The sequence below is a fragment of the Camelus ferus genome, chromosome 11 (assembly GCF_009834535.1).
Source record: "Camelus ferus isolate YT-003-E chromosome 11, BCGSAC_Cfer_1.0, whole genome shotgun sequence".
In the NCBI taxonomy this organism is placed as follows: domain Eukaryota; kingdom Metazoa; phylum Chordata; class Mammalia; order Artiodactyla; family Camelidae; genus Camelus; species Camelus ferus.
The window spans coordinates 20,609,154-20,628,552 of NC_045706.1; the positions used below are offsets into that span (position 1 = coordinate 20,609,154).

At 40.9% G+C, this 19,399-nt stretch overlaps 1 protein-coding gene across 7 annotated transcripts in view; it reads left to right on the forward strand.

Annotated features, from left to right (window-relative positions):
- Nucleotides 1-19,399, forward strand: part of SORCS1 (sortilin related VPS10 domain containing receptor 1) — a 474,344-nt gene that overhangs the window by 293,539 nt on the left and 161,406 nt on the right. For all 7 annotated transcript variants that reach the window (XM_032490975.1, XM_032490974.1, XM_032490973.1 and 4 more), the window contains one exon: nt 8,320-8,478. In XM_032490975.1, coding sequence (XP_032346866.1) covers nt 8,323-8,478 — 156 coding nt within the window. In that variant the 5' untranslated portion in view covers nt 8,320-8,322. The remainder of the gene's footprint in view (nt 1-8,319; nt 8,479-19,399) is intronic.

A 19,399-nucleotide genomic window follows, 5' to 3' on the forward strand; every position in this document is an offset into this window, starting at 1 on the left:
AACCACTCCTCTGATGTAGTTTGTGGCACAGCAATAAATAAGTGGAAGAGAGGTCCTTTTCTCTTGATACCCCATAGGAGTTCTGCTATTTTAAGATGGAATTAGTCCAAGATATAGAACTGCTGAGAAAACGCAATCATGGGGGGAAAATTATCTTAAAACATCGCACCGCTGTATTGCCTGTTCTGACGGAATGGGAAGAAGAAATGAGAGCAGAGAGAGAAACAGCAGCAGGATGTAATTATGCTTGGGGCCAGCTGATTAAGCACATTCGTCCTGTTCTGCCTCTCAGAAACAACTTGAGATGATCAGTGTCTGTCATTAAATAATTAAGGAACTCAGAAGAAAATTTACATGAAATAGATCTCCTTGTTAACTGGAGGCACCTCTTCCCGGATGGTCCCCTCCAGCCCCATCTTCCTGAGAGCAGCAGTGGAGCTACAGAGGCCAGTCTCACTTCACTAATCTGCAAATCCTATTGGAGAGAAACCCCTGGTGTTCTCCATCGTCTTGTCAGAAAAGCTTTAATAGCCAAATACATTAGCAAGGTCTCATGTGGCTGAGACCTCATTAATCTTCCCCAATGCACCCGAGTGTATTTGTCCGTTTACCAGGAAGCATTAATATATGTAAATAAAATTAAAACATATTCCTGTATAACGATACAAGTACAGCAAAGGATGAAGAATGTGAGTACGTTCTGTTCACTGATTTTCAGAATGAATTCATTCCTATGGGCTCTTCCTTTCATTTTCCTGACTTTCAACTTGACATTTATTCAGACTCTAAAATCAAATGCCCAACTTAGAGATTTTACCCAAAATGGTGTGTCCCTCACCTAAATCAATGTTAAAATATACTGATAGCTTCTCTTTCCTGCTCTTTCTCCTCAGCTCCTCTCCTTTATCATTTTAGTGGAATAAAGAGATTTCTTCTCATTAAATGAACATCATTTCTTGTAAAGTTTCCCACGAGCAAAGAAGATGAATGTCCGTTTCTCCCAGCATCACGGCTCCCTCTGATGGCAGCTAACACTTAAATGATGTAACCTTTTGGCATTTATAGATCTTGGGGGATTTAAGACAGAAGTTACTCTGGGACTCGTAATGACCATGGAAGTGTGTTCTGATTGAGTTTGAGCAGAGGCTATGGATAATGCTGGGGTTTTTAAGGCGGCTCAAATATTCTCAAGGTATTTAACCAGTCTCCATAGTGACTGCAATAATAAAAACGTCTTTCAAATTCGCACATCATTCTTTTCTTTTCAAATACCATTTTTTAAAAGCCAGATGACCCACAATTCTAAGTATTAATGAATATTCCATATTCCCTACTATCCCCTTAGCATGATAATAGTGATTTCTCCAGCAAAATGAGATTTTTTTTTAAATGCCAGTTAGACATAGGATTCTGTTTATTAGGAAAACAATCACATTGTGATGATTCTTACTGGTTTTAGCATACTTTTTTTTTGCGAACAAGCTTGTAGGAAATGTTTGTTCCTTACCTGTAATGTATCATCAGGTTAAAGCTTTTTGGCCGTTCTATCATTTTTTTTCTCACCAATACTAATGAGAAGACATAAAATCAGTCTTACGGAGGAATGATACTAGATGAATTAAGAAAAGGAGGCCAGGGACATGGTGAAAAGTCTGAATGTGGACCAGGACTCGGTATCTTGATTCCACAGATTTATATTTAAAGTCTCCCCTCCCCAAATTATTTTTATTTCTTCAGAAATACCTTACCCATCTTCTTGTTATTGAATCTCCATTATCTATTTCCTAGTGCCTTATTGCCCCCACCTTTTTCCCATCTAGGCAATATTTTTATGAGGTATTTGTAATACAAGGTTTATCTCTTTCTCTTTCTTTTTTAGAATTCAACTATCATATTTTATCAGAACATACAGTACTAAATGTGACATTGTATGTCAAATAATTACAGTAACATTTGCACACAACTCAACATTGCTTGCACAAAGATGATCTTATTTGATCCTTAGGCAAACACGTGCAGTGTACCCCGTAGAGAGCTTGACCACTGATTATGTGACCTTGAGCAAATTACCCCCTTCCTCAAAGCCTCACTTCCTAATCCATCAAATGGACATACTATCTATCTGAAGTATTTTAATAATTTAGTAAATAATATATTTTAAAAGTTTAGAGAGTGCTGGTACACAGCAGATGCTCAATAAATGTAAACATTTTTTATATCACTGCCCTCAATGATGAAACTGAGGCTCAAAAAAAAAAAAAAAAAAGAGATTACACGAGCGGAGAGCTCTTTAAAATGGTGTGACAGATGCGGCAGACATGAAACTCGAATCCATCTTCGGAGTCCGGCCCCTGGCATGTTGTGATTCTTGTGGTGTATTTATGGTTTGTTTTTCCTCCTTCTTCTCAGGCATGAATGGGATTCACTAAATTCAGCTTTCTCTTTTCTGAAGAAGTGCACAGATTTAGGATTTGATCATGGCTCTTCTTGGGGAAAACAAGTGCCTGGTTCAGAGCCTCACGCTCAGCCCTGCAGATCAACCTGCCCTTGTGTACACAGAGGGTCACAGTGATGGGAGCGGAGTCTCAGTGAATTGGTGCTTTTCAGTTTGAGATTCTGTAAGTTAACTCAGAGGAGAATGTTGTGTTCAGTAGTCTGAAGAGAAATCAGAAGCCATCTTCGATAAGCTTTCTTTCTTGAATTATTTTCCAAGGAGTGTTAAGCATGTGGTATCATTCCTGGTGAATCTTACTCTTCTATGTACCCTAGTGGGTTTGGTAAGAGGAGTATTGAATGAATGATCAGTTATGGTTGCATAACAAGTAATAGGTCAGGTCTTCTGACGAGGCTATGAAGAGAAGTGTGAGGGACTGAAATTGTTTGATACACTTCTTGAAAACACTTTTTTCTCCCTGAAAATTTAAAGTCTTTGGGCCCTAATTTAAAAAGAATAGTTTAAAAGTAACTTTATAGCATAAAATACAAAAGTTTCCCTGCAATTTCACTGCATCAGTCTTTAGGTCATAAGTAAATGGTCTTATTGCCCAAACATTCTCTTACTTTGTGTTAATGACTGTGGGTGGAACATTAGGTGAGCTTCACTGAGTTCAGAGGAGAGGGTGAGAGTGGGACTTAAGAGTGATTGCACACTGGGTCCATCTTTCTACAGACTCTTTTCTCTCAGTGTTTACTTGATTGAACCTTTTTTTAAAAATCACTGTCCTCTCTTTTTCTCACTATTGTTTGTACTTCATTGATTTCCTTTCATGAATCATTCTGGGATCCTGGGTAACTCTCCCTAATTGTGTTCTCCAAACAGTTGCCAGTTGATAAGCACTTACTGTTCTCACCCTCAACGCATCTGGGAAGGGTGATTGCTCCTCTCGAGAGGTGAATGGGCAGCTTTTCCACCCAAGTTGGTCAGCCAGTTGTTTACTTGCTCTGATTACATTTTGCTTACTTTTTTTTTTTTTTTTTTTTTTTGGAGCCAGAGGTTTGAAAATAGCCTCTTATACAGAATAAAGTGGTTCCATAACTAAAGTACCCAATTGCTACTGTTGCTGTTTGTCATTGTCATTGTTATTATGGAAAATATTTATTAGGCACCTGAGATACGGGCATCTGGATCTGAGTTAAGCCTTGAGCAAAACAAGAGAGATATCCCCAGTACACGACCTCTTCTTGATTCCAGCCTATGAATGACAAGGAGTAGACAAATGAGCAAACAAATGATGAATGACACATAAAATAAATATTCTTTGCTTTAGGATCAAAGAAATGGTGGGGAAAAGTATATGCCTAGAGGTGGTGAAGCCGCCTCTTATTAACTCCACCCTGTCTAAACAGGTACATAATGGAATTCCACGAGCAACACACCTAGAAAAAGAATCTGGAAAACTAAATAGAAGGAGCATTCTTCTGGGAGGAATGTCCTGAGTAGATACCTAGAAGGATCAGAAAGCTGCCAGGCAGCCGTTTGTAGAATTAGATTGTGTAGCCATATGTTGAATCTGGAGCAGGTCAAAGAGAATGGCAACGCATTTAGTTTTTGACCATGTTGAGCTTTCAGAAGGAATAATAACAAAAAAAAAAAAAGAGAAGTGACATATTTGAAATCTATAAATTGCATTTCATGTTCATTGGTCACTGCTAGGAAAAGCAGATAAGGTTTCTTCCTTCTCTTGAAGTGGATGATGAGCCATTGCTTGGAGTCGGGTGGTGGGAGCCTGTGTCGCCGTTGTTGACTTTCTGTGGAAAACAGTTCATCTGCAAGTGCAGTCACTGCAGCTTCTGCACACCCTGCAGGGCACGAGTAAAGGAGTTCTAATCACTCCTGGGCTGATCTGAACAGAGAATAATTACCTTCCTGGTAAAGACAGACACTTCCCCTTGTCCTCACACTCTGTTTCCAAGTAAAACAGCAGGAATTTGTTTAAGAGGACTCGGACGCTCAGTGTCACAGGGCTCAGTGAAATGCATTGTAGCAGAAGGTAGGGACAAAGAGGACTCACTCATTTGTTCATTTGTTTGTTCTTCTACAAAGATGTCTGGACCTGCTATGGACCAAGCTTCATGCTAGGCAAACAAGCCCTCCTTTTAGAGAGCTCACTTCAGGAATCCTGCTAAGTTTGGAGGCACGCCTTTTAAAGACCTTTTAAAGTTCTGTCATTCAGATCGTATTCCAGAATGCAAAGGGTTAAACCATTTATTCAAAGTCCTATGAAGAGCCAAAAGCAGGTAAAGAACCAGTGCAAACCAGCAAAAAAAAAGGGATCACTGAACACATTTAAGGAATGTAGTCTATTATTTTTTGAGGCGCATTCACTGACTTGAAATTACTATTTTGATATTTCCTAGTAGAATACTTTTTGAGAAGATAGGACTTTATTTATAAATGATGTCATTTATGTATAAAGATTGGATCACGCTTATTATTTACATTGTATCTTTTTTCTCATGGGCTAAACATTTTCTATTTAGATCTTACTTTAAAATCTGTGCTTATTAATATGTTTACTTTTAATAACCTACAAATGACAGCAAACTTTAACTCATTTGAAATAAAATTATTAAAGAATTTAAATTTGAAGACTGAAATCGTAAGATTGCATTTATTCAATTAGCAATAATTCATAAAGTGCTCACTACGTTTCAGCCACTGTACCAATTGTAACCTAATTGTGATGAAGGTTGTGATTAAGTAATTGAAATACATTGTACACAGTGGTGTGTATTAGTGTATGCAATTGTGTGTTTGTGATTCAGGTGGAAATGAATATAGACCATAATATTAAATGAAAAGAAAAGCAATAAAAAAAAACTCCATGAAATGATATGTAGCTTTGAATAAAGAAATAGAAGGGGGTTTAACTCGTCAAAAGGGTAGAATCATAAACAGTTTGTTTTTCTTTTATTTTGATTTTATCTTTTTTTATTAGTTTTTTGGGGGGTGGGGGAGGGAGATAATTAGGTTTATTGATTTATTTATTTTTAGAGGAGGTACTGGGGATTGAACCTAGGACCTCAAGAATGCTAAGCATATGCTCTACCACTTGAGCTATATCCTCCCCTTCTTTTATTTTGGATTCTGTTAGCAGTCTTGCATTGTTTTTGCAATAAAAATGGCTAAACAAAAGTGGATCCAGACTGACCTGTTTGCTTTGAGTGGATTGGAGCAGAGATTTGAAAGAGGAATCACTGAAAGTTTTATGTAATATAGATACATCTTCAAGGGGAATTTTCTGACATCTTCTATAATTTCCAAAATGTCAGATTCCCAAATAGAGGGTTTTAGGTGAAGACTATGTAGAGATGGTGAGATTTTGGTCTACATAGTTTTAGTACTCAGAAGAAAAGCCAAAGAAGCCAGGAATTTTATTTATTCAATATTAAATATCCATATGTTTGAAAATATTTACATTATTCTGCCTTCCCCATCCATTATTATTTGGATGTGAAATATCATATACAGTCTGATGACTTAGAGCATTATTATCAGAAATATTTTAAATAAATGATAAATAAAAATCAGCTTGATTTGAGGATGTTCTCTAGGCCCAGGGTTTTTATTTTGGTTAAGTAGTCTGCCAGGAGGAGCAGGTGGTGAGGTCTGCACTTGTGAGAAGAAAGTAAAACATACTCTGGCTTACAGGGAAATAGAAAATCAGAGGGGGGGGGGAAATTCACTTTGCCTGAGACAATAGATGCTCTGTAAAACTGAGCCTCTTTCTATTATCATGGAAATTACTTTTTGGCAGTGGTGTAAAAGGTGGTTGTATATTATTGTTAATTGTGGTTGGAGACACAAAGCAATATGATCATTTGATGACTTATTTGTTATTTGGAAAATGGCAGCTTTTATGTGCCAGTAAATATGAAATCACCTGGAAATATGCTTGTGAATTTAGAAGCCATCTGACCATCCTTGCTTAATATGTACAATAGACTTTAATTAAACCATGCAAGTTTGTAGTTAGCAGATTACCTGATGGTTCCGCATCAGCCTCTCAAAGAGGGAGCACTGTCTGCTTGGTGAATGCACGACAGAGAAACTTATATCTTTGTCAGAATTGATGGTCGGTGGACTGTGGCCTCACCAGAATGTGGAATAAGAGGCAATTAGCCTCCAATTTCATGTGTGTTCTCCATCCTGGCCAGAGTGTGGCTGACAGCCACAGCGTCCCGCTCACTCCACCACGGCCATTTCTCCTCTCCCAAGAAGAGCAGGCTGAAGGAAGAGCAAGGAGCCTTCAATCCCAGCTAACATAAACACAGTTCAGGCTGCGTGTGTCTGGTGCGCAAGCCTCAGGTGCCATTTGCAGTGACAGGACGCTACTTTGGAAGATGACACTAACTATTCTGAGGTTTTAATATGATTGCCTCCAGATGCTTGAGAAAGCCTTGTGTTTGCCTGGCACTTGGCTCTTTTATGACATGGCTCTAGTTTTGTTTTTGTTTTTTTTTCCCTCCCTTTCTCTCTCTTCTTTTCCTGAAATGGCTGCATCCTCAGCCAGTAATCTTTAAACCCCGGGCTGCAGTGATTTGTCTTCATACGGCCACACATTAAGCACATCGTTCATGCTTCTCTGAACCAAACTCAGAAAGTGCCAATTAATAAGTTGATAGGGAAGAAGTCAATGGGTAGCATTAAAGCCACCTGTCTGGAGGCATTAGGTGCTCACTTTGCCTGCGCAAAAGGCAACCTGCGGAGAGTTGGGAATAAGGTGCTTTATCACACATACCCAGAGGCAGAAAACGAGAGGATAGAAAGCAGTTTTCAGGGCATCACCTCCATCTTGCTTCTATCACGGATTGTTCACATTGCTCTGGCCAAGATTAACCATCTCAACGAGAGAGCACAAACCCTCTGCAGCTGTGAATTTTTACACGCGTGTAGCATATTCTCTTGTCGATGGGCTGCAGGTTGAGAAGGGCATCTACCTACTCTTTCCACGGCCCTTCCATTCGTGAGATGCTCAGACTGTTCTGGGCATCTTTCTAAATCCACAGGTCTACTCTGAAAACTTGTTCCATTCATTCCATTAACTTGCATTCATTCATTTGACAAATATCCACTGGGTATATGTCATGCTGAACCTCCTTCTAACTGCTGGGAGTACACCTGGTAGAGAAATACCAGCTATCACTATTCTCATGGGCCCTGTGTTCTAGAGGGGGGTACATAGGCAATAAATAAGTAAGTAAACTACTTCATAGATTAGCAGGTGATGAAAGAACCTTTGTACAATACCCCTGAGGCTTTTGAATGCTCAGCTTTTGACTCGAGACTCAGAAAATCAGGCTAAAGGCAGGATGAAAAGAGATATTGTTGATGTGAACAAGAGGGTTTGTGGTAGGAGAGAAAAAACAGCGGACTCCATCCTCTTTTTGTTTCTTTCTACATTTCGTATGAAAGACTGAAAAGTCTTGCTCTATTACCCCCCAAAATGGAGACTAGATGAGGCTCAGTAAGAAGGAGAGTTGAGGTTAGGGGAATAATGGGAAGCATTTCAGATTAAGGAAGTAACCTTGGGGAAACACCAAGGCGCCCTATAGAAGGGAAGAAAATACACTCCTCTATTTCCTCCTCCTCCCTTTCAACCTGCCCTGCTTCTTTAATTTCTTAGTGAAGACAGTTCCATGGCATTGATCCAAGGGGTAGGAGAGCCAACGTGATAGAGTCAAGGTCTTTGTTTAGCCAAGCATTCTTTGCCTGCTCCCTTTTCCTCCCTTGTCAAAAATGTAGCTATTTTTAAGCTCGGTAAATCTGCAAACTTAACTTTCTGTTGTTTTTCTTTCCCAAACAACTCTCTGCTGCAGATCATGTTGCTCACAGACCCAGAGATTGAGAGCAGTTTACTGATCAGCTCAGATGAAGGGGCAACCTATCAAAAGTACCGGCTGAACTTTTACATCCAGAGCTTGCTTTTCCATCCCAAGCAAGAGGACTGGATTCTGGCATACAGCCAAGACCAAAAGGTGAGCCTTGTAACCTTGTTCGAGACAACAGCACATGGTTGTCCCAGGAAAAGACCGCTACTTAATCATCTCTGAATTTATTCTCAGTGGTCACCTTTGTTCTGTGCAGTAGCCTGAACTCTGTCTCTGGGGCGAGGGGCAGCAACGTGGACCTCAGAGGGGCTTGCTTGAGCTGTGTAAGCATCTGAAACATTATACAAAGGAAAAGCCAAACACTGAGGAAGATATTGTGGGGAAGCAGATCTCAACCTGAAAGCTTCAACCCATAAAGAGCCCCCAACCTCCATGGCATTTAAGACAGTGTTTTGTGTAGGTGGAGATGAGAGCATTTTTTGGAATAAGGGTCCCATGGCTTTTACCAGAGCCTGTAAAGAGTAGGTGGATGCCCTTCAAGTTGGCCCTGAAAAGGTTAGGAACATTAGTGATTTGCTAAAATAGTGAGAGAAATGGCCAGAGAGCAATAATAATGTACATAGATAACATTATTCTGAATCAGGTAATCTCAGGACTTTTCTTCTCTCAGCAGCTGGGTTGAAGGAAAGGTCCACTTTTTTTGTTGTTGTTGTTAAACGGATGTATACTATTTTTTTCACATTTTAATTTCACTAAACACTGAGCTCAGCCTATACTGGCCCTGAGTTCAGATTTTTGAAATAAAGGTAAGTGCACAGCTTTAAGAGTTCCATGTATTAAACACTGCACAATATATTCAACAATTAGAAAAAAAAATCTTTGGGGGAGGGTCTTATAACTATATACCTTTATACTTTTAGTAAACAAGGATAGGGACAAGCCCTGCAATTTGAGGAAAAACCCATTCAGGACAGAGAGATCCTTGGGAAAGTTCCACTTCTTAAGAAAGCATTGAATGAAGTTATGCTGTTATGTCTGTTAGTGTGTGTGTGTGTGTGTGTGTGTGAGTGCACGTGTTCATACATGATACGTGTACGTATTTTATGGGATAAGTGCTACAGAATATGTCATGTACAAATACATTGTAAAATACATACAGTTCCTGCTTTTAAGGAACTTGCGTTTTCAGGTGGAATATAAGGCAAACAACAGCAAATACAATCAGATTAAAATTAAAAGAAATAAAACATGCACAGGCACATGCAGGAGAGCTTCTAGCCATAAAAGCTGAAAGGAAAATAGGTAAAAATATTAAAATGTTCTTTGTGAAATGCATGTTTCAGTGAGGTCACTCTGAGAATTCTCCTTAGAGAAATTATATATTACAAAGTACATATATTCAACGAAATCCTGGGCTCACTTGAGTGAGGAAGGCTATTGCAGGATTTTATCTGGGTGGGGTTCTTCTTCCTCTAGGGAGGGGAATGGTATAAGAAACTTTCCAAAGTCTACAGACAGGAGCATTTTTGAGGAAGCAAATTAAAATTCTTAGGATTAGAGTTTTATTCATGCTGCCCTTGCTGCCAAATAAAATGCACATTAAGCCTAAAAATAGAAAAGATTTACAATTAGTATTTTTTCCCTCTTGAGCAGCCCGGCTACCCTTTCAGCAGAATGTACAATTTCATTCCTGGAGTCAAGCCACAGTGCATCTGGTCCAGGCTGGTGCAGTTACCAGAGGCACAGCTGAGAGGCTCGGGACACAGAGTATTAGTCATTTAATCCACTGGGTTTTTGTATTTTACTTGACAGTTGGTTAATTTTCCCCTGGATGCCAGAGGCACAGTGAGGGCCAGATTTACCTGGCTAAGTGAAAACTATGCATCTTTGAAGTTATGTTGGAGGAAAGGCCCCAAAATGTAACCCTTTAGGTGCCAGCCCTTCAGACAGTGCCTCTGGCACGAGCACTGTGGCAGAGTGGGTGATGCTGGGGGAGTCAGGGCATGTGGGGGTTATGGCCCCAACTCAGCCACGTATAGGAGCAGTACTTGGTGTTGGCTTTCTTTGCCTTAAAGTCTCCTTTCTGGGATAATTACAATTGCAGGTGTACTTCCAATGAGATTGAAAAAACCAACCAAACAACAAAAACAAATACTAGGTACCATGTCTGGTTTCAGTGCTCAGTATCGTGCACTGTTGGTATAAAATAACTACACCAAGGGGTATCCAATCTATCTAGGGAAAGAGGATAAAAACGCATGAGTTCATTAGTAGTGTTAGAGGGGCCAAAAGGCAGATAGATCCCTCACTCACACGCAATACCTACCCAGTCAAAGGAGCTGATGGCCTGTGTGAAACTGGCAGCCCGGAGGTTAGGAGATGGAGGTCTTATAAAATGACTTCACCTAGATCTTGATGAATATGTCATCTCTCTGTTGGGGAGGAGGGCCACATTTTACGTAAGAGGAATGTCATAAACAATGATATGAAGTTGTAAAGTTAGAAAACCTATGTTAACAGGATTGTGAATGTATCTTTTTGGCTGAAACTGAAATTTGGGAAAGCTAATTATACATGTACTCCTGGAACCTACTTTTCGGTTTTTGGGACTGCTTTGACTGTTAGGCAAAATAATTTTTGTTTTCCCAGTTAGGAGCCTTTTGAACATTTTAGTCAGTGGAATTATATGTCCAGAGCTATAGATTACAAGGATTAATCTGCTTGCACATTAGGATGCACTGTGATAATATGAGGCCAAAACCAAGAAGACCAGTTAGGAAGATACCACAGTAGTCCTGGTCTGGACCAAGAAATGTCTTTCGTGACCACAGACCAAATGAATTCTACCATCTTAGAGGCAGAAGAAGCTTTAACACCCTGCTCTGTGTGTAGCTAACAAATCAAAAATCTGAGAAGTTAATGAATTTTCCCAAAGGAGAAAACCACTCATTGGTATTACATGTCTAAGTTCAGCCACTGGAATAAAACCTTATATGAAATTTATTAGGGCTTTCTACTCAATTGATGGTGATTTCTGGAGATTAGCAAAGGGACAGAAGCCAGCCTTTTTACTAAGCTCTCTGTTTCTCTGGAAGAGAATGAAGGATAAATCATCCTGAGGGGAAAAAAGTTGTGGCTAACCTACTAATATGAGTCGAGGTTGGAGAATAACTGCATATCTCAGGGCTTGGATCACAGAATGAGCAGCGTGGGGCCTTAGCAGGGAGGAGTGCAGGCTCCAGCCATCAGATGAGCCATTAGCTGGTGGTGTTGGCCAGAAGTCAAGTGGCGGGGTCTGGGCCACTCATGTGGCTCAGTGATATGGAAATAATAGCTGGCAATCACCTATGACACAGAGCTTTTAACACTGATGAGTTGCCGCGATGGGTGCCAAGGTGGGGCTCATGCTGGTGTTGGCGGCCAGTGACTGTGTTTGCCTGGGAAATGGGAACATGCATTCTTTCGCGTAAGTAACGCTCATCAGTGTTTCAGTGACAGTCACCGCTGCAGAACCCCTAGCTGAGATGGTGCTGCCGTGCTGGGATTCCCTCTGCAGGATGCTGTTTTCCACACGCCTGTGGTGAACAAAATCCTCAGGCAGAAAGTGCTGTTAGAAAGTATCGCACTGAGGTGTCAGCTCCCACTGAGCTCGCCTGTGAACAGAGTCTCCCTCTCCTCTCTCTTCCCTTGTTTGCTGTCCTGTCTTTTCAGGCACATGCTCCCTCCTTTGAATACACAGCCGCCGTTACTTTTCCCTCATTTCCCTGCCATTGTGTTTTCTCACCTTCACTGAGACCTGGGGGCCCTGGGACAGGGTCTGGGTCTCTGGCTCGCAGGAGAGAGCCCATGTGGTCTGCGGCGTTCTGCTCTGACCGCATTTCACGTTGAGTGTCTGAATTCTCGATGGAGGCTCTTTTGATGTGAGCTTTTAAAGAGTTTGGTTGAGCAGATTGTCCTTTCTGGCTCAAGATAGAGTTTTACTGGCCATCAGTTCCGTAGGAAGCCAGATTAAAAAAAGAAAAAAATCCTTTAATCAGAGAGACATGTATATGGCCAAGTGCCCTCCAAATTCATAAAATCAGGATATTTTATTCTTTCAGCCTTTTTTTCTTAGAGAGAGAAAAATCTACCTATGAAATGTCTCGGTAGTCGCCAAGAGGTCAAAGCTTTCTTGAAGGGGCATGTGGTTCTCCCACCACCACGAGAATGACTGAAGAGAAAAGGTTTGGAGGCTTTTTCCCTTTAAAGTTCTGTAGGAAGTAGCTTGACTTCTCAGGAAGCCCGGTTGGGGGACTTACAGGGTATAGATGCAAGCGCTAGACTCCTCGGCCTCTCAAAGGTCTATGTGAGGGTGTGCCCTTGGAAAGCCCCAAGAATTTCCAGAAAAATAAGCATTATGGACATTATGGAAATGTCATGCCCTGTGGGCAGAGGTGTACCTGCCACGTACAGTCACATGCCTTTGGCTTCTTACAAAACAGCAGTGACTCACTATGGACACTATGGAGACTTCCAGGCCATTCGTTACGGGAGCACCAACAGCTCACTTTGCTGGACTGACCTACCTTTTATTTCTGTAATTAAGCAGTAGGCAGACCGAACATTCTGCGTGTTCCTCTCGTTTCTTTGCATCTGGAGACCCAGCAGCCAGGAGCACAGAGAGAGTGCCTCCTTTCCTTGCTGGTTTTCCCTCCACTTTCTCGCTTCTGTGCAGGCTTAGTTACAGCCTCCCAAGGAGGTCTCAGCGGCAGGCCGAGTCTGCCAGATTACATCTTTATTTTAATTTGGCAATAAACTAGTGTACAAACTGTGCTATAAAACGTCGCCTCCAACAGCATCTCTCAGTCTGTCTTAAACACCTCACTAAACATGATGTGTTGGGAAACATGGGAAATGAGAGAAAACAAAGTGCAGATGTGACTGAACGAAACGAAAAAAAAAAAAAACCCAGGGGAAGAGTGTAAGACTAGGCACTATGCCTCAGCTCTGCGGAGCACCCCGGGGTGCGGGGCTCGTGGCCTCTGTTCGGGGCGGCCCCGTGGAGAGATCTGTACCAGGGAGAGTCTGCAAGGCTGTGAAACCGACGTGGACGCTACTGGGGCTCAGACCGCCTAGGAGCTTGGAAGGAGAGGCCCCCTTGCCGGGCTTCCCTGGGCTGCCAAGGCCTCTTCCTCAGGCAGCCCTGCAGATGCACCTGCTGCCTCTGACCACAAGCAGGAGGGACCACTTTCCTCCATTCCTCCACAGTGGGCTTCTTCTCCCCACCCTGTGGATGCCCAAGTCCTTCTAGGCCATGAACTCCGTTCCTGCACAGACAAGCAGGACATCTAACTGAACAGAGCAGCTGGGTCTGAGCCACAGGAGACTGGAGAACAGGTGTTTATTCACCGAGGTGGGTGGGGTGGGGTGGGTGGGGCTGTTGGTAAGCTCCAGCCTGCTGGTCTGGCTGTTGAGGATGGCTGGTCCAATGTTCAGACCTTCTCCAGTTTTTTAAGAGAAGTAATCCTGCTTTATTTGAAATGTGATACTTTCTTATTTGTAAGTGTGTATAACTAACTTGAAAATTTAAAACAGAAAGCTGTGCAGGGCAAGTAAACCTCATCTGTCGCCTTGTAGTTGTCCCCAAGTCATTTTTTTTCCCCTCATTTTTCTGACTTCCCCATCATCTTTGTTTTTCTCCTGTTCATGGATCTCCCTGTCAGTTTTCTTTTGGGAGACATTAAATTGTTTTGTGAATTTTTAAAAAATGCATCTAAATGAGTGATCTGTGGAGGGAAGATAAAACCTTTAGGACAGTTTAGTGGGCCACCCTTCATTTTGTGGCAGTTCTAGAATGTTCTTGGGTTTATATCACCTCCCTGATTCTGGAGCCTGGTGAGTCAGCAGTCCACGTAATACCACGTGGGGACTTGCATGATCTCTGTTCTCCTCTATATTACAAAGTATCACTGCTTATGAAAGAAAGAAGAAATCCGAAGGCTTGCACTTTGGCCTCAACTTCAGTATTTTGGTATATATGTGTAAGATACACTTAAAACCAAAACATGGGTTTAAAGGAAGAGAACATGTTTTGATAAGGAGACCCTTTGCACATATAATTGAAACCCTGAGTATTAACAGCGGCATTCTCTGTTTACATGAAGGCTGAGTATGAGTTAAAATCATATGGATAGAAAAGGAAAAGTATCCTGCCGATGTGTTTGAGCACAGACAGTGGAACTTGAGTAACTTGCATAAAGGTATTTAGAAAAAAAGAACTAGTTTTAGTTCTCTCTCTCCCTTCTTTCTACCAGTCCTGCAATTTTATTTAAAGTTTCATATCCATTCTTAATTTTTAAAAAGTCCACAACTTCTTTATTTCTTTTTAATCTTTCCTACTTTCCTGACTGGGCCCTAACAGAGGGCCATTACCTATCATGGCTACTTTGAATGCCAGGAATTCTCTGGGAAATAATGATGACTTGATAAGGGAAGAGATGTCAGCATTTTCTAAAACTCAGTCACATTGGTTTCTCACCAGTGATAGACAACACAGCAAGCAAGTTAAGAACAGCAGCTCTCTACGCTGTCAGGCCCTGCAAATGGCTGTGTGACCTTCAGTGGTTACTTAACTTAATAGTTTCTCCAGCCGAGAAGTGGAAGTCCTAACAGTACCTGGCTCCCAGGGCTGCGTGAGGATGCTGAGATAACGTGGTGAAGCACTTAAGGCAGAGCCTGGCACGTAGCAAGCAACACATAGATGGCAGCCGATGTACTATTCAAAGACCTGGGAGGTAGCCACCTGCTGTGTTATAACCAGATTTAGACACAGGGCTACCTTAACAGGAATCCAGTGTCTTCCCAGTCCCTGAAGTTATAGATACTTTCAACAGTGCTGAATATCCTCTTAGTCAATCACTAAAAGGTACTATTGAACCAGAATGGATGGAGCAAGCAAGAACCGATACCTGGTACTCAGAAAATATTATTGATTATAATAAATCAAGTAAGTCAGTAAGCCATTAAATAGTAAAGTATTTGTCTTCACAGTATCTCTATTTGTTTTTTTTGAACAGATCCAGCAGCCCCTTAATGTCAAAAGGGCAAGACTGAAATAAAAGAAAAACAGATCTTTCAAATTAAACCCACTGGGGATATTCAAATGATCTCTGCACAAGCACAAACACTTAGGAAACTAATATCTACCTAATGCCATCACATTTCCCAAAGGCACTGTATTAAGTAAAGAGGCACTCAGTTATTTGTAAGAAATAATATTGAACATTATATACCATGCTGCTTTGGCAAGATTTCCATGTGCTTGAAAGTTCCCAATGTCAGAGCTGATTTCTAATCTCATGAATATGTAAATAACTCAAGTATCCAAGCACAAAACTGGCAATTAGAGTGGAAACCAGGGAGCTTGCTAAATGTCAACCCCAATGCTTGTTTATACAACAAATTCTCAAACTGAAATGCCATCATATGTAAACGAGGAAGGCCCCTGTTCACCTTAGATACCTGTTTAACCAGTTTGTTTCAGTTGCTACCTGCAACAGTTTGATCTACCTCTTCCCAATGATTTGAATGAAATGAGCTGCACAAATAAGGAGAAATGGACAGTTTAAAACGAGTGATAGGGGTTAAGGTCTGGACAGACATAATTATGCTATTTGGTAGCTATTTAAGCTTTGAAAATGACATTTTTTGCTTTTGCAGCTGTATAGCTGGCTCTTTTGATCTGTTGGACCCACCAGCACTTGTCTGAAAAGATTAAGATGCCTCCTTAATCCAGGCATCAGTCTGGGAGAGTTGGAAGGACATTTGACATCCTAAGAGGGCATGGATCTCTTTCTTAAATGAGCTCAAGGGATATCCAGAAAAAACCCTCTCTCTAAGGGTGGCCCTTTAGAAATCTAGTAATGCTAAAATTTTCCTGTATTCTTCCTTGTCAAGAGTGGTTGCAACTAACAGTGTTGCCAAGGAGAGGAGTCTTTTGGGGAGGAGGAAGTCTTGGTTTTGTAAATAGACACATTTTGTGAATTTGTGACTCTGTGATTTTCATATTTAAATTTTGTTTAAATGTTATCTTTTCCAACTGCCTCTCTTCATATAACAGGATATTGTAAGTCCAAATTACAAAGGGCACATTCTCTGGCCCAGGAGCTCCAGAGGCCCAGCCAGGGTCTCACAGCTGGCAAGAGGAAGACACACCAGAAGTTAGGTACCCTCCTAAAATTACCAGATCTCATTACTGAGCTATATCCTTAATATCAAATATGATCCGATGGAAAGTCACAAATGCCGATCTCCAAGGCTCTCACTCTCCTGACTTGCTAAATTCCAATGCCTGCTTGATAATGACAGGCATGATAAGAAATGACAGGCATGATAAGAAATGGTCCCAGAACAAGAAGACTTGTGGTCCAAAGCCAAACAGCCTCAGCTACTCCAAGAAAGGCCATGCTAAGCGTATTCAACCTCAGAAGCAGGGACACAGTAGCCTTGTCTGTAATCTTTCCTTGCTTCCTGAAAGTCTAAAAGAAAAAAGCAGTCACCAACTCTTCTCCCTGCCATTCCTCCCTTCCTGAGGGGTCTATGGACAGCTAAGCCTGGAGGCAATAATTAGCAGCAGAAAGAGGAGAGAGTGAGAACTGGTATTGACCGTTCACAGCAGGCGCTCTCCTAGGCTTTCACATCGTGTGCTCAGCTTTACTCTTACACTAAACACTCAGCCTTTGGAGCATCTGAGGCTCCAAGAGGTTGAGAAAGTTTCCCAAGGTGATTGGTAGAGCCAGGGGTCTAACCCAAGTTTGACTGTCTTCACACTCAGTCCTCACTGCACCAAAACACTTGTCTCCCTAGAAAAGCCATTGTGATTTTTTTTTAAATTTAATTGCCAATTTTTTTCTGCTTTTATCTAACTATCTTCCCCCTGTGCAACCTACCATGGGACCTGTTCCCTCTGACCAATGCTGTAGTACCCATTTCAAGAGCTGAATTTCTTTTTTAAGATTCCACATATAAGTGATGTCATATGGTACATTCTCTTTCTGGCTTACTTTGCTTAGGATGACGATCTCCAGGTCCATCCATGTTGCTGCAAATGGCATTATTTTATTCTTTTTTTATACCTGAATAGCATTTTGTAATTTGATACATTGTAACTGACTATACTCCAATTTAAAAAATTTGTTTTAAAAAGAACTGAGTTTCATAGGAGAGGGGGATCTGTTGTTTGCAGAACACACAGCAGAGGAAGGGAGAGGAGGGCACCTGAGAACAAGAGGGGAATTGTCCCTGACTGTGTCCCAGGCAGCCAGCAGCCCCTTGTGATTCACCAGACCAGCTTGTGACACAGGTGTTGTGACTCCTGCACATCTGCTCCTCCAGCCTCACACAGGCTCTAGTCCCTGGGGTCTGTGTGTAAAATCTCCCCCTATCCAGGCAAAATGATGGGAGCTTTCAAAAGTGACCCTCTCTGCAAATCGGTGCAGCCATTGTGGAAAAGAGTATGGAGATTCCTTAAAAAATAGAGTTACCATATGATCCAGCAATCCCACACCTAGCTATATATCAAGGAAAGACAAAAACTCCAATTTCAAAAAATTACATGCACTCCAATGTTCATAGCAGCACTATTTACAATAGCCAAGACATGGGAGCAACCTAAATGTCCAGCAATAGATGAATGGCTAAAGAAGATGTACATATATATATATATATATACATATATATATAATATATATATATGCACAATGGACTAATATTCAGCCATAAAATAGAATGAAATAATGCCATTTACAGCAACATGGACGGATCTAGAGATTATTGTACTAAGTGAGGTCAGGCAGAGAGAGACAGACACCATATATCACTTATGTGTACAATCTAAAAAAAAATACAAATCAACTTATTTACAAAACACAAACAGATTCACAGACATAGAAAGCAAACTTATGGTTACCAAAGGGAAAAGCAGAGGGAGTTATAAATTAGGAGTGTGGAATTAACAGATGCACACTGCTATATATAAAATAGACAACAAGGACTTAGTGTATAGCACAGGGAACTATATTCAATATCTTGTAATAACCTATAATGGAAAAGATCTGAAAAAGAATATATATATATATATATATATTCTTATATATATATATAAAAACACACACATATAGTGCTTCCCTTATGTATATATATGCAAATATATATATGTATAATTGAATCATTTTGCTGTGTACCTGAAACTAACAGAATATTGTAAATCAACTATATTTCAACTAAAAAAAAAGTTACTCTCTCTTTTGCTCTACTTCTGGTCAAATATTTTTCTTTTTTTCTCTTAAAATTTTATTCTGTTTATTGTTATTATTATTACTATTATTCCCTTTCCTCCTTCCCAGACGCGGAGTTCCTGACTCATCTAGGTACTCATCTCTTCCCTGCCTTGTTGCAGTCACCTTCTAACTGGTGTCTCTCTCCTCTGTTCCATCTGCACACAGCTAATGGATCCTTCTTATGGAGGCACAGCTCCAATTATGTCCCAAGTGACAATTTTCTCCTCCTGCCTATTTTTCTGTCTCAGAATTGCTGAGCCTTATCATCTTTGCATTTGAATAATGGTATGATGACATGGTTATTGAGGGCTACTCATTTTTCTTTTCATCAGTGTCTTGATGTTGGGGGTTTTGTGATATAGGTCCTTATCTGAGCTTCTAATTATTTCATATATCTTACTGTTATTTCTACATCTGTATTCTAGAATGTTTAAGGCCAAGATTCCATGTTATAATTTTCATAAGTACCTCCAAATCTGGGTGAACAGGAAGTATCCACAAATTGAACTGGTCCATTGTCACATATTGACCATTTCTTCCCAGCCAGCCCCAGTTCCATGTACAACTGTGGGGCATGTGACCGACTTCAGTGACAGCTAGGGAATGGCCAGTGACAGGTTTGATAAATCCAGCCTGGGGAGAGATTGATGGAGCCTGTGATGTGTCATTATTCCTGCTCACTTGTCATCAGCAGAGCCTGGAAGCTCAGCCTTGGTGCTCTCGTCTTTTGACCTTGTTGCTACTTGGATCTT